General features: G+C 53.5%; 1 protein-coding gene across 1 annotated transcript; it reads left to right on the top strand.

Moving 5' to 3' along the window:
* The first annotated feature begins 19,284 nt into the window (after window positions 1-19,284).
* Window positions 19,285-22,560, top strand: BHLHE40 (basic helix-loop-helix family member e40). Its single transcript, XM_086619150.1, has 5 exons — window positions 19,285-19,364; window positions 19,480-19,549; window positions 19,820-19,927; window positions 20,567-20,690; window positions 21,701-22,560. The coding sequence occupies exons 1-5, from the start codon at window positions 19,285-19,287 to the stop codon at window positions 22,558-22,560; spliced, it is 1,242 nt and encodes a 413-aa protein (XP_086475276.1).
* Window positions 22,561-24,861: the final 2,301 nt, after the last annotated feature.

Raw genomic sequence — 24,861 nt, 5'->3', positions numbered from 1 at the left:
AGCTTTTCTTGGGATTTTGTTTAGCTGCTCCTTGGATGGAAAAAAGCAGGTGGCCTGAGAAGATGAGCGTTCCACCTGGTCTCGTTCCTGTTCGAAAAGGGTCTTCGGAGTTTCTCACTGCCGGTGCTCTGGCAGGAAACTTCATCACCATCAGTAATTTATTAATTTTTTTTCTTTAGCAGAGAGATCTTTTCTTTCCTGACACCTGCGTTAGAGGCTTGTCTGAAGGCAAACCCGGCTCCCTGCCCCCAGCCCTGCTGGAGACTTCCCACCGATGCCGGTTTGGGATTTCTCTGACTCCCACTGAAAACAGAGTTGGAGTCTCTCAGCATCGAGGAGATACCTGAGGTTTTCATCCCGCTGCAGATGAACTCCCGTGCTCAGATTTGCAGCACTTTTCTGTGGCAGCCTTATCCCTCCTGGGTCTCCGTGTCTCCCAGGAGGACGAGGAGCCTTCGGCTCGCTTGGGCGCGGTGCATATACTGGTTTTCCTTCCAGTAATGCATCTGTGTTACATTATATAAGGACAGGTTTGTGCAGTGCGTGCTTCTGATAGCTTTTTAGCAGCTTTTGGTATTTGTGGTTCTTGAGGAGGTCCCCCGGGTGCCGGGGCAGTGCTGGAGGCACCGCCTCGCATTCCAGGAGATGCTCCATGAAGCGCTGGGCACCAGAGAGTCCGTGGAAAACGTGGATCGCGGCCCCGGCACGCCGCAGCCTAAGCTGAAGCTGTGCTGATGCCTTCCCGCAGCCCGTATTCGGCTGGTCTTTCCGGGGCTGGCTTTCATTTTGGGCTGTCAGCTCACCTGTTAAATAGTCAGCGTCAGACACCTCATTAAATATGACTGGTTTTGTCTAAACACGCACTCTTCCCTGTAAAGCTTCCTTTAAATTCTTTTTCTAAGCATTAAAAATAGATAAAATGGGGAAAAAGCTTGCAGAGAGATTTCACTATTCAAACAGGGTAATTCCTACAGTCTTCTTCCCCCCCCCCCCTTTTTTTTTTTTTTAATTTTATTTTGAGTTGATGGGAACTGTAGCTGGAAAAGTGAATTTTTGAATAGCAAATGCTGCTGAAGGGAGAAGGGTGCGGAGAGGGGGGGGGTAGCGGCGGGAAGAAAGAACGGTCCTTTCAAAGAATCATTGACCTAAATTGCACTTTAATGCACATACCATGCTGTCCACACCACCTACGTGTCTCCAGGAATACTGCTAAATAACAAGCACTAAATGTTTAGTCATTTCCTGCATCACGTTTGCAGGAGCCGGTGGCTCCGCACGACGAGCGTGTGTAAGTGCGCTGCAGCACAAACAGTTGGTTTCCATATCAGCAGCTGCTGGGTTTAATCTCCTTTTGGGAATGGTGCCACCAGGAACCTCGCAGCCAGCCCCAGGTTCACGTTCCAGCTGGTTTTCCGCAGAACTTCCCGCGAAGGGCCGTGGTGCCGCCTCGCAAAGGTTCTGACTCAAACCTGGGTTTGCACCACAGTGGGAAAACCTGCCGGGAACATCGGCTGGGCTGCAGGAGGTGGCTTTTTTTTTTTTTTTTTTTTCTGTAGCAGGGTTTTTAAGGAGGTTTTATTTCTTGTGGTTTATGAATCTTGTGTGTTTCTGGGGCTGGGTGGCAGCGAGCCTCGCAGGAAATAGCAGAGGCTGCTCTCAGCTGTGCAGCTCCGGCTCCGTCGGTCCCAGCTGCCTGCCAGGGATGCGGGGAGCATCTCCTGCCTGCTGGGCATCCATGGGAGACAAATTCCCAACTCGCTCACGGGAGAGTCGGGAATTTTGTAGCCATTAGCTCCGCTATTACTCAGCCTCGCAGGGAAGATGTGAACTTACCCAGAGAGGTCTGTAGTTCGTGCGTTGGCCTTTCAGGCTGGCACCGAAGCGGGTTTCTGTCCAAGGAATTGAGGGTGAAACCCTTTCCCTTTTTTTTTTTTTTAAGCGTCTGCCTTTAAAATGGGGGCTGCTTCTCGCTTGAAGTTCACGGCAACAGATGGCGAGATCTCAAAGACATTACTTAAAAGCTATAGGGTGTTTTTCACCACATGTCTTGCCAGTTTCCCTCCTAAAAAAAAAAAAAAAAATGTGTGCGTGCCCTCCCAACACAACAAGCCAAATCTGACCGTCTGCTAAGTTCCCTTCACTTTACATCATCTCTGCATACCATAAAGCTGTCTTTACAAAGCCCGGGCTCCTTGCTGGGCGATTCCCGGGGCAGCTGCCTGCTCGGAGCAGCACTCCCCCCTCTGCCGCACCGCTGCGGTCCGGAGCCAAGAACCATCTCTTTGCAGATATTTGATTTTTTTTTGGGTCTGCGGAGGAAGGAGAGGGGATCTGCCCAAAGTACCTTTCCCACGGGCGGTGCGGGGGCCCGGGGATTCGTGCGCGTATTCGGGGCATAGTAAGGGCTGATGAAATAGCGTGCACCTTCTGTGCGGCCCACCAGCGATTTTCAGTCTCATTTAGCAGAGAGAACAAGCAGAAATCTCACAACTCGAGTAAGAGCATATGCTCCAGGAGACCTCGCTACGTTGCATAAGCCTTCCCATTAAAGGAGCTGGCTTTGCGAGCGCAGCGCATGAGTCAACAGCACAGCTAGACTGGTAACGTGGGAGTCACACCTACTCTTGGCTGCAGAATTATCCAGAGAAACAGAAGGTTAATAGGAACAAAATAAAGACTAAGGAACCCTTAAAGGTTAGTTACAGGATTTGATTCAACTGGCAAGAGGAGGGAAAAAAAGAGAGGAAATGGGTCAAGCCAAAGGAGAGAGAGCAGGGTAATGAAAAGCCACGTTGTCTGTCTCCTAAGGAAGGACAGTTCAGTTGAGATCAGTAAAAACGGGATCAATAAAACTTTTTTTTTTTTCTCTTTCAAATTAGCTAGTTCTGGAGAGGGTCACTATTGATTACAGAAAGAAAAAGTCACTTGACTAATGAGAAAGAGTGTGGGGTGAGCTCCAGGATGCTCGAGAAAATATTAACACTGCATGAAAGCAGTTCTGCAAGACAGAGAATGACTCCCCAAAGCGTGTAAATACAGGCAAAGCCAGCACCCAACCTGGAGTATCAGTAGCAACAACACATTCCTTGGCTTTGCTTCTGCCTTTATAGATCCTTATTTTACGTTGGGACGTTTTAGAAATTAAAACCAAAGGAGGAGCGCGTCCGTCTGTGGTACTTGGAGAGCCCAAGCATCTCCACTCCTGTTTAGTTTCCAGGGTGTTATCTTTGTTTTTTCCCCTAAGAAGCAAGACTTCACTTGGCCAAATCTGGTGTTGCTCATGGTGCAGGCTTGCCTGCCTGAGGTTCACCTCGGTCCTAAATCTGTGCTGTAAAAAATCAGGGATTACCAAGATGGGAATGAAAAAACCTGGAGAGCTCGGAGCTTCTGATCAGAGCTTGTAGAAGAGCCCCACACGAGGCTGCCCTGGAATTGCTTTCGTTAATACATTGGTTTCTTGGCTCTCCTCCATGTATACCAAGGTCTAAGTGGAACGTGTCCGTGGGGGAGGTGTTGGGCAACAGAAGTGATGTTTCATCCCTCTCTCTCCGTGCTCTTGCAGAGGGAAGGATCGTCTTGTGATCAAGGCACAAGACCAGGAGTCAGACGATCGGGGTCATTGCAGAGTTTGATTTGCCAATATTCGTTAACAGTTCCGACGCCTCCGAACGCAGAGGTGCTCCAGGGAAGGTGCGGGTCGCCCGCTGCCACAAACACAGCGTGTTCTGGGGTCCTCGTGCTGTTCTTGTTGGATGAATAACTGCTCGGCGGATTTAGCAAAACGATTTACCACTGCGATGGAGCCAGGGAACGTTTAGTGGCCTTAGCCTGAGGTTTTTGAAAATGGCTTTCGGGACTGATTTATAAGGGGTAATGGAGGGAGGAAGATGGGGCAGATCTGAACGGCTGGTCTCCACGTGCATCCCAAGCGAGAGGGCACTTGCAGAGTGTCTCACCATAAACCCCCGCACTCGAGGTAATGAAAATGGTATCTTTTTTATGAAGGTTGACCAATCATCTTTCCTAGTGCAGAAATCCCACCACATGGCATCCGTCCTGCTGTAGGTACGCACGAGGAGCCACATCACCATGCCTGTGTGCCAGCGTACGTGACGTGTGCTTGGGTCATGCCATGCAGGAATGACCACAGAGCATCTGCCTCCTGGTGAGGCGTGTTTGGGCATGAGGTCTCACCCCATCCCTTCCCATTCTGGGGCTTTCCCTGACTCCAGCCACAGCGGGGAAGTGGACAACACATCCACCCAAACTTCTCCTCTGACGCACAGGGCCATAGAGCAGGAGGAAAGCTGCCCTGAGGTCCTACGTAGTCACTGGGGAGTGGTAGGACTTCTGTGGTCAAATGCCTCTCTTCCTCACGCAGGCCAGAGTGAGGGGACCCCATCTTACGTATTTAGGTGCAGAGCCTGGATGTCTGGGGTCCCCATGGAGAGCCGAGCCCGGCGCCTGTGCATGCTGCCGACCACGGACTCTTCTGCTGCATCGTTTGGCAACGAGCCATAGCACAGTCTTCAAGTGCTCGAGCTAGATCCCTGCCTTTCCACCAGCATCTGCCATGGGTCCTGGCACAGGAGACTGCTCAGTTCTTCCTAAATCTGGCAGAACCGTCTCCTGGGAAATGGGAGTCAGCTTGCTCGCTCTCCTGCTTGCATCAGTCCCGGAGTGCCAGGTGGGAAGGCAAAGTCCCTCTTTAGCTGAAGGCATACAGAGGAGCTTTCATCTCCAAAATGCACAGGTTCTGAAAATTTCATGGGGAAAAAAAAAAAAAGGATGTTTCCTTATAGGGAAAAAAAAAAGATAAAATTCAGTAAATCAAACTGGCTCCTCTGTGCCCTCTTTTCAGGGGCAGACTTGAGGAGCTGGAGGAAGATGGAGAGGAGTGGAGGAAGACAGAGAGGAGGGAGAAATCCCAGCTGAAAAGGTCCTGCGTGGCGTTTCACGGTGGCGAGAGCCCAGGCGGTGGTCCCTACGTCACCGTGCCACGGGCAGGGCTCTGGCTGCGGGCACCCTCCCGGCGCTGCCCGCCTCCCAACCACCGGTCTTGTGATTTCTTTTTTCATTCTTATTACTTCAGTCCCATGATTTTGTTTTCGCTGTTCCTAATTCTTTGCCTTGGGGAAGGGAGGCAGGGAACAGCACGGGATTTGTCCTGCCGTGGTTTTCTGGGTGTCGCGGGCCCTGATCTGACGTTGAAGTGACGAGGCGTTGCCATCCAGGCTGCAGAAATCAGATTTTGTGAGAAATGGCGCAGTTCTCCCAACGCAGCTGCGTTTTCGGCATAACTAGTGGTTTCACTTCTATTCATTTCACTATTTCACTTCTTTCCTTCTCGTTTATCCAAGCAGTGAAAAATCAATCAATCATCAGCCTAACAGCAGAAATCGTGGCATTGTATTCACTTCAGGGCAGTTGCTAAGACATCGTGGTGGAGCACAAGAATGTACTTGGCCAATGAGGGGTGAAGATTAAATCCTGCATCATGCTGAGCTTCCAGAATTGAAGGAATTACATTATTTCTAGGTAATTTTAATGGCACTGAGAGAGAGAGTTTTAAACTTGAGCAGTGCTTTTTGTGCTAAAAAGTCCCAGAGCATTTTACTGGCAGAATTTGAGACAGAAACTGTCCATAGAGATAAAATACGACGATGGAGCGATAGCACCGGCAACAGAAGTGAAGAAAAACCTTCTATTCTGAACACCGGGGGAGGGGGGCATCTAGACAGACGTACATATGTGCCCACCCACGTCCTACGCCCTCGGGAGAGACGCAAGAAGGAGCGTTCGTTTCTAAATTCCATCGGAGGGCAGAAATGCCCCCGCGTGCCCACCTGACCCGTTGCTGACCCCCCCTGTGCCAGGAACACTCCGCTTCCCCATCTCACTTCCTCCGTGGGACATGGGTGCTGGCGCTTCCCCCGTGGCCTGGCTGACCTGGAAGTCTCCCCTCCTCTGAGTCACCCTCCTCCTCCTCCTCAGCTGCCCTCGCTACGTGGCTGCTATCAGGCTCTGGGGGTTTTCCGTGTCTTGCAGTTGGATAGAAACATGATAGGACAGTGGTGGCAAGGGAGGGTGGGTCATGAATGTCCATGTTGGGGACATGACTGCGGGTGAAGGTTGTGGGTGAGCAAAAGGTGCCTCTCGTGCCAGCTAAGAGGATGGCATGCATCCTGCGGTGGGGTGGGACGGAGGTCAAGCCTTCCTTTGGCCACAGGCATCTTGTTCTTAGCTGGGATGTCGTGCTGGAGACAGGAGTCGATTCCTGACATGGGAGTGCCATGTGTTTGCACGTTCTCCTGACCAAGGATGGAGGTTATTGCTTCCACCATGTGAGCTGAGCGCTGGTCCGGCATGGATGCGTGCCTGGCTGTATGGAGGGCATGCGTGTGCACCCACCTCTTCACAAAACCCTATAGCGGCTTCTCCTTCCTTGTAGCCCAAGAACATCGCCGTTCAGGCGATGAGGAGAACACCGTTGGCTTTGGTTAAGCAACATGAGGCATCTCAAAGCAGTCCCCATCATTGCCCCAACTTTAACACGTGCTGGGGTTACGTTTAAAGAGTTTTGGGGTGAGGCTCAGCTCTAGCTCACCACGGCTTATGTCCTGAAACTCTCTTCACCACTTTTCTCAGGAACAGGCAGAATGGAAATAGAAGCTCCTGCCAGGGAATTTCCACCCCAAATTGGTAATGTTTGAGGAGTGGGAATGAGATGCCATAAGAGTAGATTTTTTTAAATTTCTTTTTTCTGGAAAGTTGGCTGTGTGGACGTGTGATTTGGTGGTGGGTGTGGTGACCCCGGCACTGCACAAACTCATGCTCAGAAATGTTCCTAAGTGATTAATCAAACGACAGCCACGGCCGGCCGTAGGAGAGGCAGGAGCACCCCCAACACAAACACAGAACGTGCTTCAAAATTGTTCTATGGTTCAAGGAGGTCTAAACCACGACAGGAGGTTTCAGAGCTTTCTTTGCAAACAGAAGTAGAATTTATTTGTATTTTAAAAACCCAGAAGAGTACTAAAACTAAAGATCTCCCACTAGCTTTCTGAGGAAGTTACTTTCTGATGAAAATAGTTTGGTGTCCAAAATACACAAGGAGACGCAGCCTGGAGGAGGTCACGGCAGTCGGCTGAACTGGTCCTGTTACTCAGCACTCTGACACGCTCCGAGAGGGGTTTCGCTGGAAATCTGGAGGAGGTTTCGCGATGGAAGATGGGGCTAAATAAAGGTCTTCCACCTCCATAATTCCGGCAGCTGAATTTCAGCACAGTATCTAGTCTCAACGTGACACGGCTTCTCAGGTTGAAGAGCTAACCTCAAACCTCTCTAATTCTGGCGACGCTGAGTTGCAGCCAAAATGCTTAATGGAGCAATCTCTGCTAAGGTGGCTTGTTCCTGAGGTCGCCTGCTTTGTGTTTTCCCCTGTACCTATCTGTGGAGATCATCTGAAACGAGTCCTGGTTTTGCTCAGCTGACAGTGATAAAATTCTTTATTTTATTTTTTTTAAAATCTGTCTTCAGGAAGTGCCTTTTGCTGTGCGTTGGCACCGAGAGGGCTGAGGTCTGGATGGTGGCAAAGCCACAGCACCGGACTGTCCAGCCCAGCAGTGTGATTTCCAGTGAAACTGGGGTTGCCAGAGGCGTTGAGCCGCTCACGTCATGCTCTGGGCATCCTGACAGCTCCTCGCTGCTGGCTGGGAACAATACCAGCGTTCCCGAGGGACGGCTAGCAAAAATCAGTGTATTTCAGTATTTCCGATGAGTTTCTAAAGAACAGCCAAAACTGACGGGCTCCAGCCAGCTGTTTATGCCATGGGATGTTGTATTTCCGTGTGCAGTTCCGAATTCCCCGCCGCCTCGGTGCAGTTATCAGTGGGAACAGACCCCGATGCCCCTGTAGGGGAGACTCGGGGTGTTGTTGCTCTGATCAGGAGAGACCAGGAGTGCGGGGCAGGGATGTCCCATCTTCTGCCTCAGGTTTCCAAAGGAGGACTTTCTCCGGGAGGAAGAGAAAAAGAGGCATGGAAGCAATCCAAGCCCTCTGCTGAGAAAAAGGGTGAGGCCAGACAGGGCTGATTTGGGACTTTATTTGGGTGTGCTTGGAATTGCCTGTGCCCGGGGAAGCACCGGGAGCCGGAGGATGAGGATAAGCTGTGGGCAGAGGGTGCTGGCTGGAGCCGGGCCCCGGGGTGCCTGCAGGAGGGTGAATCACCCACCCACACCTGCAGAGAGCACCTCGCCGCTGGAGTCGGGGCAATCTTTGCTGAACCCTGCTTTTTTTTTTTTTTTTTTTTTTTTTTTTGATGTGAATAGGAAATTACTTCTGCAGCTGAGCCTTTGTGGGCACAGGGCTATAAAAGGCACTGCCATTTTACATACCGCATTTTAGCTCGAGAGAGAGGAGGGAGGCTTTGCTAATAGAGTCACGTAGTTAATAAGCAAATATATGTGGCTCCATAGGGCTGGAATAACTTTTGGAAGCAAAGTAGTTATGAGGGCTGAGTCTTTTCCCTGCTCTAAATGACTAAAAGTGTTTTTATTTCACTTATGGAGTCACAGAACCCGAATGTTGCCGTATAACATACCTGACTCGGGCTCGTTGCCTTTGTAGCTCGTAAGGAACGAACCTGTTGCAGTCGTCTGCTGGATGCAGGAGCTGCCCCTGGGCAACTGAGCTCCGCTGACGTCTCCTCCAGGTTCCTGTGTGCCTGCTGGCACAGCCCACTCTGTGCTGGGGCAAGGCTCGGAGAGCCCGAATCCTGCAGCCTCTTGCTGCGGGAAGGAGCGAGGAGAAGAAGAGATTGCTGTAGTGCTACGCGGGGGTCCGGCGGGATGGACCTCAGGGGCTCCTCTGGCTTCCCCAGCCATGAATCCCAACTGGGGGGCTGACCCGTGGAGGCCACCAGTAAGCTGAGGGGGCCCGTTTTCACGCAGCGTATCATAAGGGTGTGACTGAGCAGCTTTCTAGAAACACGAGGATCTCAGAGAAGTAAAGAAGGAAGTTTTCCTTCTCTATCTCATTCTACGTTAAGAAATAGGGCAACTTGGGTTCTCCCTTTTCCCTAAAGGGAAATTTGGCACAAAAAAGCCCCTCCCTACCTCCACACATCTCTGTCCCACGTGTCTCCGCTTCGCTATTCACTTGTTTTGACATAAAGTACTTTCCCCCAAAAATTAATTTAGTCACAACTTTGGCTTCAACCAGCCAGCTCTTACCCTTCCTCAAAACGGTTTGAAACGGGTGACGTTGGCGATGGGTGATGGCGATGGGAAGGGGTGGGTGGATTTAGCGTTTGTGGAAGGTTCCGCGTGGAGGTTTGGGAGCCCCAAACCTGCCACCTGCCAGCAGGTCAGGGGGTCTTTGGTGGGTTCCTCGAATAAGACCAACTGTGAGGATGGGGAACCAGAACATCTGGTAATAGCATCGTGGGGAAGCTTATGTGAGTTTTGTCAATGGAGGTTGAAGAAGCCAAAGTGATGACTGTGGCGTAAAGTTGACTAATCTGTGTTGACAGGTGTCAAATTTGAACTAGCTGCCTAAAATCCTGTTTTCGAGCAGTAACCACTTTATCAAGCAGTTCAGCACCAAGGGGAAGAAAAAAAAACCCAAGTGGCACATTGGATCAGATACAGGTTCCCGAGAGTTGCTGGGAAGGAAGGGGCAAGGGATGTTTGGGTTAGACAGAGCTGTGAAATTATATTCCAGGCCTGCAGCAGCTGCACACACAAGCAGGCTCGCAGCCACCGTGGGATCCAGAATGAAATGAGCCCTGCCATCCCCCGTGCTTCCTCAAGTAATTATTACATGTGTTGCACCCTAATGAGAACCTGCTCCATTTTCTCATCCCTCCACTCCGCTGCTCTTTCCTCATGGCTGCTTCCTCCGAGCTCTTCTTTGTAAAACCCATCTGGCAAAGGGCTTATACTTTATTTTCAAAAAGAGAAATCTTTGGCAATTAGTAGTTTTGCTGTGCGTTATTATCCTCTAATTTGGTAATAAGTCTCTAATCATAGCCATGCTGAATGACGAGCAGAGCCAGCCTGGAAAGGTGGCCCTCCGGGTTTCCCAGGTGCAGCATGCCCTGATGGACATTGATTCCATGGCTGGTCCCCAGGACAGGCAGGGAGAAGATGGACCTTCCAGCAGCGGCAGCAGGGACCTTAGTGAGACTCTGTGCTGACATAAATACGAAATCAGCAATTCCTGACAGCGACATCAGACTGAAGGAATGTGACCACGGACTGATAATGGAAAGCTATTCTTGAAAGAGAGTCAAACATAGACCGTTGGTGAGAAACCCCTGAGACAGGAGATGACACCACGGGCCGCTGGCGGCGTCTGCGGCATGACGGTGCCGTTCTGGACAGCAGCGCAGCGTGGGCCACGGGTTCAAACGCATCATCCTGGTGCAAATGTTCTCCGTGTAGCAGAGGAAGGAGGACAGCCCGAGCCCAGCGTTCACATAGGTGCTAAGACCATGTTTTACAAATGTAAAGGATGTTCCAGCCGGCCAACCCCTTCCACCAGCTGTAGTAGACAGAAACTGTATGACAGTAAGATTAAAAAATGCTTGTAAGCAAAAGAAAAAAAAAGAAATAAAGCTGAGGTACGTGCCTGTTTCTAGAATCTGTGCCCAGCCTGTGACAGCAGCTTGGGGACGGTCAGGCACCCAGAATGGGCGCTGGAGCTGATGAGGAGCCACCAGCGCAGGAGCCCCGTGGGTCACCGGCACTGCGGCACGGTGGCCCCGGCAGGGTCCGGGGCGGCAGCAGCACCGAGCCCACGGTGGTTGCAAAGGGTTGCTGTGGCAGAACCCAGGGCTCTACAAATCTGGTTTCTCTGAGCCTAAGCTAAAGCCTGCAATGTCTACGGTGCACTAGGACGTGCACAGAAAGAGGAGGGAAAAAGGAAAACCTTTTGAGATGTCTACAAATAGCGATTTATCTCGACAACCCCATCTCTCCCCAAAAAAGTCAGGTGAGAACAACAAATACCATCCCTTTGCTAGGGATACTCTCTGCTCAGGAGCATTTTTCAAGGCTGTCTCTTGTGCAAACGCGTTGGCAGGGTGCAGGGGAAGGTGGGATCTGCAAGCAAGGCCCTTCCAGCCCCTCCAGGGTCCTCTGCCCAGCCTGCTCCCGGAACAGGGTTTTTCCCACTTCCAACACTGCAAAGAGGCAAATCGGTGCAAACGCGCAGCTTGCTGAGTGCAGCATGTGGTGCTGAGCCACACCTTTAAAAAAAAACCAAAGGGACTTCCAGATTCTTAGATCTGAAAGATCCTTGTAGCTAATTGGGATCTGCATAGCTGCCTTCCCGGGCAGGGCAGCCGCCTGTCTGCCAGGGCTGGTGGCCAGCCAGGCGACTGGTCATTCCCACCCTTCTGCATGCTATTAAAAGGACTGTATCTTTACCTCATGCCACCCTTCTAGATTGCAAGGTGGTGGCAACAGATACCTTGCTCTCAGCAGAGCTGAGCCCCGAGTAAACCCCTGGTAAGCATCATGGAAAGGAGACTGGAGTAGATCTGGCTTAGGATGGAAATGGGTTATGTTCTCCAGAACGCTGCAGACTCGGTCCCAGTGTAGGAGAGGTGGATGGGAGAGGTTCCCCATGAAGGTGACAGGGAAAGCAGAAACGTGAGCCCTGATGGGCAAACTGGAGTCGGGGATGTCTTTACGCAGCTCCGCAGCTGGCTCAGAGCTCCCGGGGAAAGCTCCAAGCCTTGAAGAGCGAGGGACTAGAAATGCAGAGTAGGGTAAGATGAAAATGAGACAAAGTCATCACTTCCCAAAACCTTCACAGTGAAGGAAACACCTCCCACTGTCTGGAGGATCCATGGGAATATTATAATATTTGTTCCAAAAACATGACTGGGTGGATACAGAATTACTGACGCAGACACCAGCAGCTAATTGAATTCATACGTAGAAGCCCTGGACACCATATGGCCTCAATAAAACGTGGGTCCGTAGCTGTTTCTGAGCAGATGGTTATTCATTTTCATAATCTTAAATCAAAAGATCATTTTTATATCTGGAGATCAAAGGCACTTAATGTCTCCTTGGTCGGGGTTTATAAAACGAAACCTCTGTCCTCTGTTTTGGCGTTACGTGCGAGGCAGACGGGGGTTTTCCCCCGAAACCTCCGCAGAGGCTCCGCGCAACCACATCTGGGCAGCAGCTGCAGATGTTCGCAGCTCTTCAGGGCCGGGACTTTATTTTCATTAGACGGACGTGCAGTTTATAAAATCAGAAGGGACAGTTGTAATGAGCTTGTGTGGCCATTCCCATTTCCCCAGATTACCGGGATCTGTCCCACGTGAGTATTTTGTGATGAAACGATTCTTCTTTTCCCGTAGGAAAAACCTGCACCAAGCACCGTCCGACCTCTCGGATCCCGTCCTCGGCCCCGCAGAGTGGCGGCGCGAGGCCAACGCTGCGCGTACCCCGCAGTGCCCGTGGGAGACGAGCCCACGGAGGTCCGTGGCACGTCCCGGTCTCCTCTCCGGCTGCGAGCCAAGGGTGGGCGAGCGCTCGCCTCTGCGGCCGCACGTCAGTGCCGCTCCGGCGGCCGCCAGCGCAGGGGAGGAGAAGGGGGCGAAGTGCATTTCCATGGAAAACACTTCCACCCCCACCAAAAGAAACCTCTGGGAGAGCCGTGCTCTTTGCCACCTAAGAGCGAAAGGTGTGTGGTTACTCAGAGCACCGCAGGTACGGCTTGCAGCAAACCGAGCCCGGCTAACGAACCCCGTTCTCGCCGCCGCGGCGGTGGCCTGGCGCTGCCGCGCGGTTCTCACCGGCGCGAAGGCGTCACCGAAACGCGCCGCCTCTCCTGCGGACCCACGCTGCCCGAGTGGGCTCTTTGCATTTCAAACACCGATGCCGGCGGTTAATGTTTGCGCCGCCATCAGCAGGCACCTCCGAGGAAGGAGCGAGCGCTTCCCGGCCGCTGCGCGGGTTTTGCCTGCCGGCCTCGCCGCCGCGGCTCCCGCATGGAAATGATCCTCCCCAGCAGACAGCAGAGTCCCACCTCGGTTCCCATTCACCTGGAGATGAAAGTGCTCGGGCTGCCAGTGTAGGCGGGGCAAAACTATTTAAAAACCTCATTAGAGAAAGTATTTGGGGAAGACAGCAACACCCTCAGTTGTGGTTTGCTCCGGGACTTCTCAGCCAGATCACTTCTGATACAGAGGGAAGGGCACCGGGAGAGACATTCCTGTCAACGAGTACTTCTCGTGGGGATGCCTTGGGTGCACTTTGCCTTTTTCTCTGTCCCGGTGGGATGTGCTTTCTACGTAAATATGGGCACGTTCCCCTCCGGGTGCTGTTTGGGTGAGGAGCCCGGCTTGCGGAGCGGTCCTGCTTCGTGCCGGAGGACCGCAGTCAGCAAAACCGTGTGCGATCTTGATTAGGCACAAATCCACCATGACTATTTCCTACTCCGTTTAATTCCCGTTTGTGCTTATTTCAGCTGAATTTGCAGCAGGAGTAGTGCCCAAGCCACATCTGGCTCGTGATGCACATGGGATCAGACTGCGACTTGGGGAGGAGGTGGATCTAGACTCAGAGGTTTGGCTTCTTATTTAGAAAACGACTGGTTACATTCTCCCACGGCTGCTCCAGACTACCCCAGAGCTTAATGATGTTCACATCCAAGAGTTTTGTAAGTCTGCATGACTAGGAAACAATCTCAAGAGTATGGTTTGTCTGGTCTGTAAGGAAGGAGCCCGTGCACCTGCACTTCCCCCACCGCCTGCATCTTCTTTGTGTCCCATTTACTCAAAGGGCTCAAATGTTGGTTAACAACTAGCGAGTCAGAGAGCCCAAAAGCCTTTTTCCTCAGGGATGCAGCCGGCCATCCACACACCTTACGCAGCCCCCGGTCCATCTGGACCACGGCAGCCTGCAGCCACCACGGGGCATCCCATAGCCAGCCACAGGGCATCCCGCTCCCTCGTGAGCAGGTGCTCGATCCCGTATGATCACACGCAGTACATGGGCTTGTTCTCCCTCATCCCCAGCCGACGGAGCCGAAGGCATCCCTGCGGAAGTTCAGCTGGGTTCCCCGTGGCACTGCTGGAGCCGCCTGCCAGGCTCTGCCCCAGCCAGCTTCCCATGCCACGTCCTCACCCCCGCCCTGCTGCTGCCAGTGGTGTTTATGGTTTGACCCGAGTCCCCCTGAACCCAGCAGCAGGCGCCTCATACGCCACGAGCACGCGGAGCGCACAGACCTTATCCAACAGGCTCAGTTCGGAGGTCAAGGTTTGACTTATCCATGTCCCGACGTGAACCGTGGGAGGAACGTACTCCCGGACTCTGCTTCTGCCTGCTCTGGTTTTATTTTATTATCATTTTTAGGGGAAGGGGATGTTTTTTGAATGTAGTCAGCAAGTTCAGAATGCTCTTTATGTTAGTATTTGACTCAGTATTTTGGCCCTGAAGCTGTTGTTACCTACATCCACCAGACAGAACAAAATCTCCCCAGACTACGAGCCGCGGTGGTATTGATTCCTGCTGGGGTGTGTGGATGCCAGCGAAGAATAAATAACGCTGTAGTTAAAAGGAGTGGTATTTTCTAAGTCGCAGATCTAAAGGCACCCTGCTTTCTTTGCTTTGCATACTCGCAGAGCACCATCCTTCCTGCGTTTCAGATATGAAAGCCGAAGCAGAGACATCTGATGAGGCTCCATCGCTGACTCACTGTTTGATGTTAGGCAGAAGGAGGAATGTGATCAGATACCATTGTGCAAAGCATCCACCAGACAACTCTGTCACTCGGGAGGAGAAGCAACTCCTGCTCCCGTGCAGGACCAGGACAGGCTGGCAGCCCAGCTGTCCTGCCCACAGCTGCCACCCTGCCACCTCCAAATGGTGACCCCCCCCACCGTCCCCCACCTCGCCTGAGCTCTGCAGAGGCCACGCAGCCCGGGCACAGCGGCAGGGACGTGTCTGAAATCGCTCCTGGGCCATGTGCAGGGAGAGGTGGAGGGCTCCGGCGGGGTCAGCGGGCGGTGCGGGAGCGGCTGCAGCCGGGTGTGCACAGAGGGCTGTGCACGGGTGTGCACGCCCGGGCTGCTTTCTCACGAGATGGTGCAACCAGCCAGCGGGGAACTGGTTAAACAGCGTGAGCTCCTTGGCGGCCTGGGTTTGGCCGGCGGTGGTGCGAGGCAGGGCAGGATGTCACCGGGAAGCCGGCATGTTTTATTAAACAGAGTATCAAAGTGGGCGAAAGTCTTTTATTATGAGTTGTAGTGTCCACAAATTTTGCCACTTCCAAATAGTTTCCACCTACATATTCCTCCCACTGCTACACTGGGTGCTGGCAAACATCTCCGCTCAAAGAGGGGAATGGCTTTCCTTTGAAACAGTCCTCGGGCAAGTTTCACTGCGCGGTGCCAGCGTCATACCCGCAGCTCTCACGTGCCCGGCGGCGACCCAGGGTCGTGCGGAGGCAGAGCCCTTCGCTTGCCCACGACTCCACAGGGACCACAGCTCTCGCTAGGTTTTCCCAGTGTTTATCCAAGCAGAGTCCATGGTAGCCTAAACCCTCGTAATGAAGCGGTGATGGGCGCACGTACTCGCAACATTAAATCTCGGCTTACCCCAGCTCGCGGGCGATTCCTTTCACCGCGGCAGTGAGCGGGGCCAGCTGTGCTGCTGAGATAGTGAGTCACACACAGAGGCTGAAACCACCAGACTTCACGACAGATTGTGTTCAAGGCCACGTTGGATGAGGCTTCAGACAACCTGGTCTAGTGGAAGGTGTCCCTGCCCATGGCAGGGGGGTTGGAACTAGATGATCTGGAAGGTCCCTTCCAACCCAACCCATTCCATGATTCTATGATTCGAGCTTTTGCAGCTACCTCCAGGCTACCAGAGGGATGAGGCAGAGCCCTGGTGGGTGACAAAGAGCTCTTAAGTCCCACAGTGGCCCTTTTGGGATCCTTCCTTCAGCCAACGGGTGCAGGCTCTCCTACACATGCCTTAGACCGTATGGTTGGGGAATCAGACATGCAGGTCTCCTGGGAGCTGCCGGTCCTGAGCGCTCCTGGCTCGATACATCCTATACTGACCAAGATGCTGCAGTACTGCAGACCTCAGGCTGCGGTAAGGCGGTGGGTGTGCGATGGAGGCACTGTCCTGCTGCCCACCGAGGACTTTCACGTCCATCCCTAGTGCCACGGCTGAAGATCAGCCTGGCTGGGAAGAAGAGCTGCCACGTTTACCAAGCACAGGCTGGGCAAGGAGCACAGCCTTCTCCCCGGCTCGCTCAGAGGTGGTTTGGCTCCCCGAGAAACTTCTCCTTCTGCAAAAAGTGATGGGTATTAACTATGGAGGCCTGGAGGCTGTCCCTCGGATGCCAAGCTCCGTGCAGCACCTCTGGCACGGCGTAACCCCCCGCGTCCAGCCTTGGCTGCCAGGCCAAGCCATGGCTGTTCTTTCACCTCCGGTGCCAGTAACCTGAAACGAGATTGCTGGAAATGAGAGAGAGGGAGAGTCAGCGATTTGGTTACAGGCCACAGGCACATGCCTGGCCTTCATGGATATATTAAGTAAGAGACATTTTAAAACAAAACCACCCTCAGTAACCTTATCGTAAGCTTGAATCCACAACCCATCTGTTAACGCCCAGCACTGCCCACATAGGCTCCCATCAGGCGTCGGTGCCAGGGATTTTCGGAACGTTTCCCCCAAAATCGCTGCGGTCGGAAGGGGACAGTCGCAGGGAAGAGGCAGGTCCAGGAGTTCGACCCCCCCAGCCCACCTTCAGCACACCTTCCAACCCCCCCCAACCCCTCGCCTGCCACTGCGTCCGTAAATAACCGCAAATTCCCCCTGGACACGAGCTGCCACTGTCCTGTGACTCGCAGCCCTTCCGAAACCCGCATTCAGGAGAGCTGCTGATGACGAACGGCTTTAGAAAATAAAGATTTTTTTACACGTTTTGCTACCACCTTAGTGGTACATGGTAAAGGAACCCTTCGCGTAGAAATAATTCAGCAAACAAGATCGAGAAGGCAAATTGATGATTGCATCAGCCCTAGCTTATGAAAACTGATCCCCAGGAAAATGTAATTCAACTCTCCAGCAATCTAACTTGATGCCCAAGAATGTCATAACTTCATTTGGATTCTCTTTTTAAGGGGACTCCTAAATCCTCGGCAGCGTCCCTTAAGGTCATGAGTAAATCCCGATATGGAGAATTGTTTGGCAAGCACGAGAACAGTAAAAGGGCTAAATAATTGGGGATTACCTCTGACCCTGATTTGTAGCTCACCACCCACTGCAGGAATGTACCGAATATCTGAAAGAGCATGCAGGAGTCAGACAATTCATGGGCATGAAACCGTCCACGTACACTTGAAGTCTGAACTTAAAATGCAGAGCAGGTTGGCCCCAAACCTCATTTTTCATTAGGAATCGGCTGCAGCAAGCTCTAATTATTTCTGTTGCCTTGGACAGTGGGGAGGGTCAGCGATGGGACAGATTAAAAATTGTACGTCTTTTTTTCACCCTTTGTTTGGAAAATAACAGCTTGGGTCTTCAGGGCAGAGAGAGAATGAACCATCTGATTCCATACCCATTTACTGAAGCTGGTTACTTCCCCCTGAACTGCAGGAAAGGACAGACACATCACTCCCATTTTTCCTGATGGTTATTGCTGAATTTGTTCAGCGCCGGTATGGAAGACAGTCTCTGCTTTGAGAAGTCCACAGCCCGGAGCGGAGATCCTGCCCCCCATTTACACTCGGCGCTCTGTTTTCAGTCCTCTCCTCCTCGGTGGGCGGCGTCTGCAGCACCACAGCAGACCCTCAAGACGGGTGAGCGGGTCGTGCCCACCAACGCCAGGTGTGCAGGCTCAGAGGCGAAATGCCGAGAAGCCCGTATCGAGCGGGACAACCTAGGGATCTGCGTTTGGGGAGCCCCGTGTCGCCCACACAGTGCTGCGTTGTTTACGCCGGAGATGCCGCCGGGATCGTGTAAAGGGGGGGGTTTGGTTTTTGCAAACCTCACATTTACAGCTAGCAGATTTCTGCAAGGCTCCGACCTCCCTTAGGATTCCTCCTGGCAACGACATGCACCTTCGGCGGGCGCTGAGCCTTAAAAGGCCCGTCTCCATCGCCCGTATGAAATCTCTTTGTGCTCTCACGTAATGCCTCCTGACCTCAGATTCCTCCCGCCGCCGAGCGGGCCAGGACCCTCCGAGGCGATAGCAGAGGCTCTGCGCTGGAGTCCTGCTTTTACCTTATCTTGGTAAACGCGCCTGTTATCTGATGAGCTTGCCTCTACTTGTTCAGCGTTCCGCAGGGAAAATGACCGTAGCCCTTCGAGAGAAGAGGTTTGCTTTGGCAGGTACATGCCATTACCGTCGCGCTCAGCGTTTTGCAAGAGCCGGCATCCAAGAACTGCAGATGCTTTGCAAAAGCACGAAACGTCCTAAACTTCTCCGCCGTACTGGCGCTTACCTATAGCCGTTCCATAGCGGCTCTCGCTTATTTTGCCCCGTGTTTCTAGAGCTCTCAGGCTGCACGTTTAATTCGGGTCCGTGTTTATGTCTTTTTTTTTTTTTTTTTGAAATTCAATCTGTAACAGGCGCTCGGTAAGACGCGGCAGCCCCCACCCCCGCTAAAACCTCTGCAGCCCATTCCGCACCCGCGGCACATTTGGAGGTCGAAGCTGCGCCGATCCCCCTCCTCCCTACCCGGGAGCGCGCTCCCGGCGGTGCCCACCCGCCTCCGCGCTCCCGCTGGGGACACCGGGCACGTCCGACACGGGGAGGGGGGAGAGGGAAAGGATCCCGCCGGGCTACACGTGCAGACGGGGCGGGGGGGGGGGGGCGCGGAAAGCAGCCCCCACCACTCTGCCCCCCGCCCACCCCACGGGGGTGCCCGGCGCGGCGCATCGCAGCCGGGGGGCGGCCGGGGGCGGCCCCGCCTCCCCCCCCCCCCACTTCCCCCCCCCTCCCCCGGCACGTTGCGCGGCGGCGGCGGCGCTGCCGACACGTGAGGCGCATGTGACGGGAGGGGGGAGCGGCGGGGGGGGGGGGGGCCAGCCCGGCGCGCCCGCCCCGGCGGCCGCCAGACGTGCCGGCAGTCACAGGGTAGCGCACGTCGCTCCCGTCCACCCACTCGCCCGCATTTAACCCGGCGCGCCGCCGCCCGCCGCTCCTCAGCCCGCGCGGCGCGGACGCGGCATGAGCAGCCCGCCCTGAGCCGCCTTCCCGCTCCGCACCCGCTCCGCAGCGCTCCGCACCCCACCGCCATGGAGCGGATCCCCAGCGCGCAGCCCCCGCCCGTCTGCCTGGGCAAGCTGCCCGCCCTGGAGAGCGGCGACGTGCCGGGGTAAGCGGCGGCGGCGGCGGACGGCGGACGGCGGCGGGCTCGGGGGGAGGAGTGGCCCCGCCGCGGCCCTCCGGGGGACAGGGATAATTTCGCTGCTTTCGTTTCGCCCGTGCAGGCTGGACTTCGCGCACATGTACCAAGTTTACAAGCCCAGGAGGGGGTTAAAGAGGAGCGAGGATAATAAGGTAAATTGGGGAGGGGGGGAAAAAGGATGTGGGGGGGCGGGCTGCGCGGTAGCCCGCCCGGGCAAGGCGAGTTTTCCCGGCGGAGGCTCCTGCGGGCTGCTCCCTGCTCCGGCGGGGCCGGGGGAGCGGGCGTGGGGCCGTTATCCGGGGGGGCGCACACGGGGACAGAAGCAGCGGGGAGCGACGGCCGTGCGGGGCGCGCCTCCCCCCCCCCCCCCCCCCCCCCCCCCGCAGCCGCGGAGCGCTGACCCGCTGCCGCTGGCTTTGCAGGAGACCTACAAGTTGCCCCACCGGCTGATAGAGAAGAAGAGGCGCGACAGGATTAACGAGTGCATCGCCCAGCTGAAGGACCTGCTGCCGGAGCATCTCAAGCTGACGGTAGGTGGGGGCGGCCCCGGGGACCCGGCGGGGCTGGACGGAGCCGGCGCCTTCCAGCAAAGGCGCCCGCGGCAGCGGTTCCTCCGCGCCTGCCAATTCAGCAGGGATTTGGGTGGGTTTTGGTTGGTTGGTTGGGTTTTTTTACCCCCGTCTTGTGTCCCCTGCCCCGTGGTGGCCGCACGCCCGAGGCGGGCTGCCAGCGCATCCCAAACTTTCCCCGGAGCGGAGTCCTCCAGTGGCTTCGGGAGCTGCCGGGTTCCTGCGGGAGCTGCCCGCGGGGTTCGCCCCCTCCCCGCTGCCGGCCGAGGGGAGCCCCCGGCCGGATTCCCCTGCGCTAAGGTCCCGGTGCCAGCAGGGGCAGCAGAAGAGATAAATGAAATAATTCCCTTTGAGCCGTGCGGCTGGTCCGAAAATACCCGTAGGATTCTGTGATAGCCTTTTCCGCAGCCTGCTTTTTAACTTCTTTTCATGGAATACTGCCCTTCGTAGTCCTGTACTGCTCAGGGATGACTCTTTAAGTCTTTTCTCCAAACTGCATCGGTCCTTCCTCTGTTATTTGGGAAACGTTGGCAGCCCCGTCAGGCTGCTGCGTGCGTGGCCGACCCCGTGGCAGATGCCAACCTGTCCCTTTGCTTGCAGACTCTGGGTCACCTGGAGAAGGCTGTGGTTCTCGAGCTCACCTTGAAGCATGTGAAGGCACTCACCAATCTCATTGAGCAGCAGCAGCAGAAAATCATTGCGTTGCAGAATGGTTTACAAGCGGGTGAGTATTCAGATGGCATCGTGTGAGAACCTGCGTGCGCTTGATGGACTTTCTCTCGGAGTCTTTGAAATGCAGTTGTGACATTTCGTTCCTGAGAAGGGAGGAGGCAGGAAGGAGTTCTTGCTTTTCATCGCTGTCGTTTTCTCTCGCTTTGCTTATGAGCTTTCGCAAAAAAAGACGCGTTTCTCAATACGGCCAATGTAGAGCGCCCTGTGGAGTTGTTTTGAAATTAAATTGGATTTTAAGTAGTTTTATTTGAAGCCCAGATTTGCTGTGAGGTTCTCTCCAAAGCCATTCGAACCTTTCCATTTGTGTTTGTGAGCTTTGGATCAAAGTCAGTTTTGTCTGGGGTGTTTTTCTGAAGGTACGGGTGAATCTGCTTTCTATCCACACCTCTCTATAAACGAGCGAGCCTGTGTTCTGCAGGCGAAGAGGGGACCTGGTGTATCAGCTTATCCTGCTTTAGATGTACTTCCTCCTTCTGTTTCACATGTGGCACTCACGTGAATCTGATAAAGTAAAATTTACTTGTTCTGGAGAGCCTTCCCCTGCTCTGACAGCCACGGGGAGTGCAATAGAGCTTTAAGCTGAAGCAGAACCGTCCCAGGTCGGCGGAGCTGCTGGCAGTGGCCGTGCTCCAGGGGCTCCCTGCCTGGAGGTGAAGGCGAGGTGCAATCCGCCGTCCCCGGGGTGTTTCCCGGAGAAGGCACCACCTTGACTCACTCCTCTCTCTGCTCCTTGCGTCAGCACCTGTTGAAGGTGGCATATACGGTACATAGAGAGCTAAAAATTAAGTTTAAAGGTGTTGCATAAAAGTGGGCGGATGAATGTTCAAATAAAAATGAACGCTCGTGCAGGAATCGGGGGAACGGATGCAAACTTCAGGTTGACCATCAAGTTGCTGTGCCGTAACTGAAGTTTAATGTTGCCTCCAACCCGCCTCGGTGGTGGTAATGGAACGATTTAGCACATTGTTAATTTTTAATTTCTTTCTGTTAATGTTTCCTCAGGTGACCTGTCATCAAGAAACCTTGATTCCAGCCAGGAAATGTTTCGATCCGGTTTCCAGATGTGTGCCAAGGAAATGCTGCAATACCTGGCAAAGCAGGAGAACTGCAAGGACCTGAAGTCGTCCCAGCTGGTCAGCCATCTGCACCGCATGGCCTCCGAGGTGCTCCAGGGCGGAGCCGGCCGCAAATCCGTAGACATCCCTCCTAAAATGGTGGACTTGAAAGAGAAACCTGGCTCCTTGACCAAAGCAGCGGAGGGACATGGGAAAAACTGCGTGCCTGTGATCCAGAGGACATTTGCTCACTCCAGCGGGGAGCAGAGCGGCAGCGACACAGACACGGACAGTGGGTACGGGGGAGAGCTGGAGAAAAGTGACTCCAAATCCGAACAGCAGTATTTCAAAAAGGATACCGAACTCAAGTACGCTGTCCAGGAGAGAATAAGCTCTATTAAGCAAGAGACTGAGGACCCGCCGGCCAAAAGGAGCCGGCTGGAGTCACCGGAGGACGAGGGCCCTTTTGGCAGCGACATGATGGGCTCTTCCAGCAGCTTCCTGGGCCCCCACGCTCACCAGCCTCCCTTGTGCCTGCCCTTCTATTTGATCCCACCATCCGCAACAGCCTATCTGCCCATGCTGGAGAAGTGCTGGTACCCGGCGTCCGTCCCTGTCCTGTACCCCAGCCTGCCAGCCTCGGCCGCGGCACTTACGGGGTTCATGAACCCCGATAAAATCTCCCCACCTCTGCTGATGCCCCAGAGACTCCCTTCTCCCGTACCAGCCCATTCCCCTATCGACTCCTCAGCTCTGCTTCAAGCTTTGAAGCAGATTCCTCCGTTGAACTTGGAAACCAAAGACTAAGCGGTGTGACTTTTTTTCCTTTTTTTTTTTTTTTTTTTTTTTTTTTAGTTTGAGACCGTTTCACTTTTTATATATTGGCTGGACTGAGGTGTGGGGATAAGGTTCACTGCACATAGGAAGCTCAGTCCCCTTTTCTCTGACTTGTCAGGTAGCTTGGAGAAGGATGAAGGATGCGCCCAGGGTAGTGATTCAGAACTACTTCCAAAAGGAAAAAAAAAAAAAAGGGTTTTGTGCTTTACCCCTTACTTTCTTCCCTCTCCACATCTACAGAACAACAGCTGACTCGGTCAGCTGCGACTATATTGCAAAGCTGTGAAAAAAAATTCCAGTAGGCAGACTTGGGTTTAGGGTCTGTAAATATAAAAAAATACGGTACTTTTCATAAGGGCTTTTGAGGCAATGGCCCCACTGCCGGTAGTTTGAGCTGAACCGAGCTGGTGCCCCATCAGTCGCCAGCGTCTGAGTGATGGGCGCAGCCGCCCCGAGCGCGGTGCGGCGGTGGCGGCGGTGCCACCGAGAGCGGAGGAGGAGCAGAGCGGCGGTCACTGCTTGGTCATGCACAGTCAGGTAGACTTGAGACGGGTTTCTCTCCACACCTTTGCTGATATATATATATATATATTTTTTAAGAAATAAAAACGTAGATGCTGCTTGGAAGCTTTACATGGCGTACATCTAATAAATAAATTAACACGCGCCCCTTCCTGTAACTTGAGCTGCTAGTTTGGGCCGGGTAGGGGAGAAAATATCCCGAGGATCACTTTGCTTGTTGCACCTGACTCCGGGCCTCTCTCCCGCTGCTGCTGCTGCTGCAGGGTTCCGCCAGGTCTGGTCTATCGGAAATCAAAAGGGTTTTACGAGTCCCGTCGGCGACGGCCCGGCCGGAGAGCAGCCGCTTCCCGACGCGGGGACGAGTCGAGGGCTCCGTGCAAGAGGGAGCAGTTCAGCCGGAGTCGATGGCATGACGCCCGCTGGATGTGCCCCTGTCAGTGCCTTTGAAAAATGAAAAGGCTGGGATTTTCAAAGGAGTCTAATCCCGGTGGGGTTTGAGCATCTGAATTCCTTTAGTCTCCTTGGCAAACCCTGGCCCACGTTGCTGTAGGAAAGGATGAGGGTTTGGGGGTTGAGACTTGTCCCATTAACTCCCAGACCTGCGGAGGTCCTTCTCCGCAGAGGAACATCTTGTCCAATTTGGCTTTTTTTTTTTAATTAAAACCAAACTTCACTGCAAAATGCAGTGCTGGGGTTTTTTTCCTTACTGGTTTTGAGAACTCGTGTCCAGAAACCCCTTTGTATGGATTTTCATTTCGCCCTCCCATTGCACCAGCTGTTGAGATGCACTATGCTTGATTGCAGATTGTGTTCTGACGTTTATTTTGTTGTTGTTTTTGGGGTTTTTTTTTTTGGTATACAGTTGTTGCCTTTATTTGTAAAATCCCGTTATAAATATATATATATTATATAAATATATTAAAAGGTAAAATGTTTCAGATGTCTATTATTTGTATAACTACTTGAGCATAAAGAAGTGAGAAATATGAATGTATTCTTGTTTCTGGGTTGTCTTTTTTTTTTTTTGAAGAGAAGATTTTTTTGGTTTTCTCTAGGGAGAGGTACAGTGTTTATATTTTGGAGCCTTCTTCAAGGTGGGATATTGTACATATTTTTATCTTGAGTAAATGTTAAGTAGTTGTTTAAAAATACTTAATAAAATAATTCTTTTCCTGTGGAAGATAAGGGTTTGCCTCCTGTGCTTTTAAATGTTTGAGCAGGGTCATTGCGTGCGGTCGGATCCGGCAGTTGATGGTGAGTAGGGCCATCAGTGCAGCTCCGGCCCCGTTACCCGTGTCCCCAGGGACAGTTAGTTAGTTCAACTCCCTTGGCACCTTCCCGACCCGAGGGAGGTGCCAGGACACCCTGCCTGGCTTTTCTGTTTTCTCCTTATTTCACGTCGTGCTCCCTGTGCCTGGCCGTTTGGCTCAGCTGCCCCAAGCTCAGCAGGGAGGAGGAAGAGGAGGAGGAGGCAGCCTCTCGCCTTGGAGGATGCACCTTCTCCGCTGGCTTCGCTGTTATCTGGAGGCAAAACGGGCTTTTTACAAAGAGGGGCTTCTCTTTGCCACTGCCACCCCGGGGGGACGAGGGGCACGAGGGGCGTGCGGGGTGGCTCCTTGCACAAGGGCTGTCTTTCTCCTTTCTGCCAGGGGAAGCCCCGGATGCCTCCGTGATGGGCCCGCTCAGCTGGGAGGGATGGTCAAGGGCTGGATTCTGCCTCTGCCAGGAACAAACCTGTGCCACCCTCCT

Source organism: Tauraco erythrolophus, chromosome 12 (assembly GCF_009769465.1).
Source record: "Tauraco erythrolophus isolate bTauEry1 chromosome 12, bTauEry1.pri, whole genome shotgun sequence".
Lineage (NCBI taxonomy): Eukaryota > Metazoa > Chordata > Aves > Musophagiformes > Musophagidae > Tauraco > Tauraco erythrolophus.
Note: the sequence above shows the minus strand (reverse complement) of the source record. Positions and strands in the feature narration are given on the sequence as shown.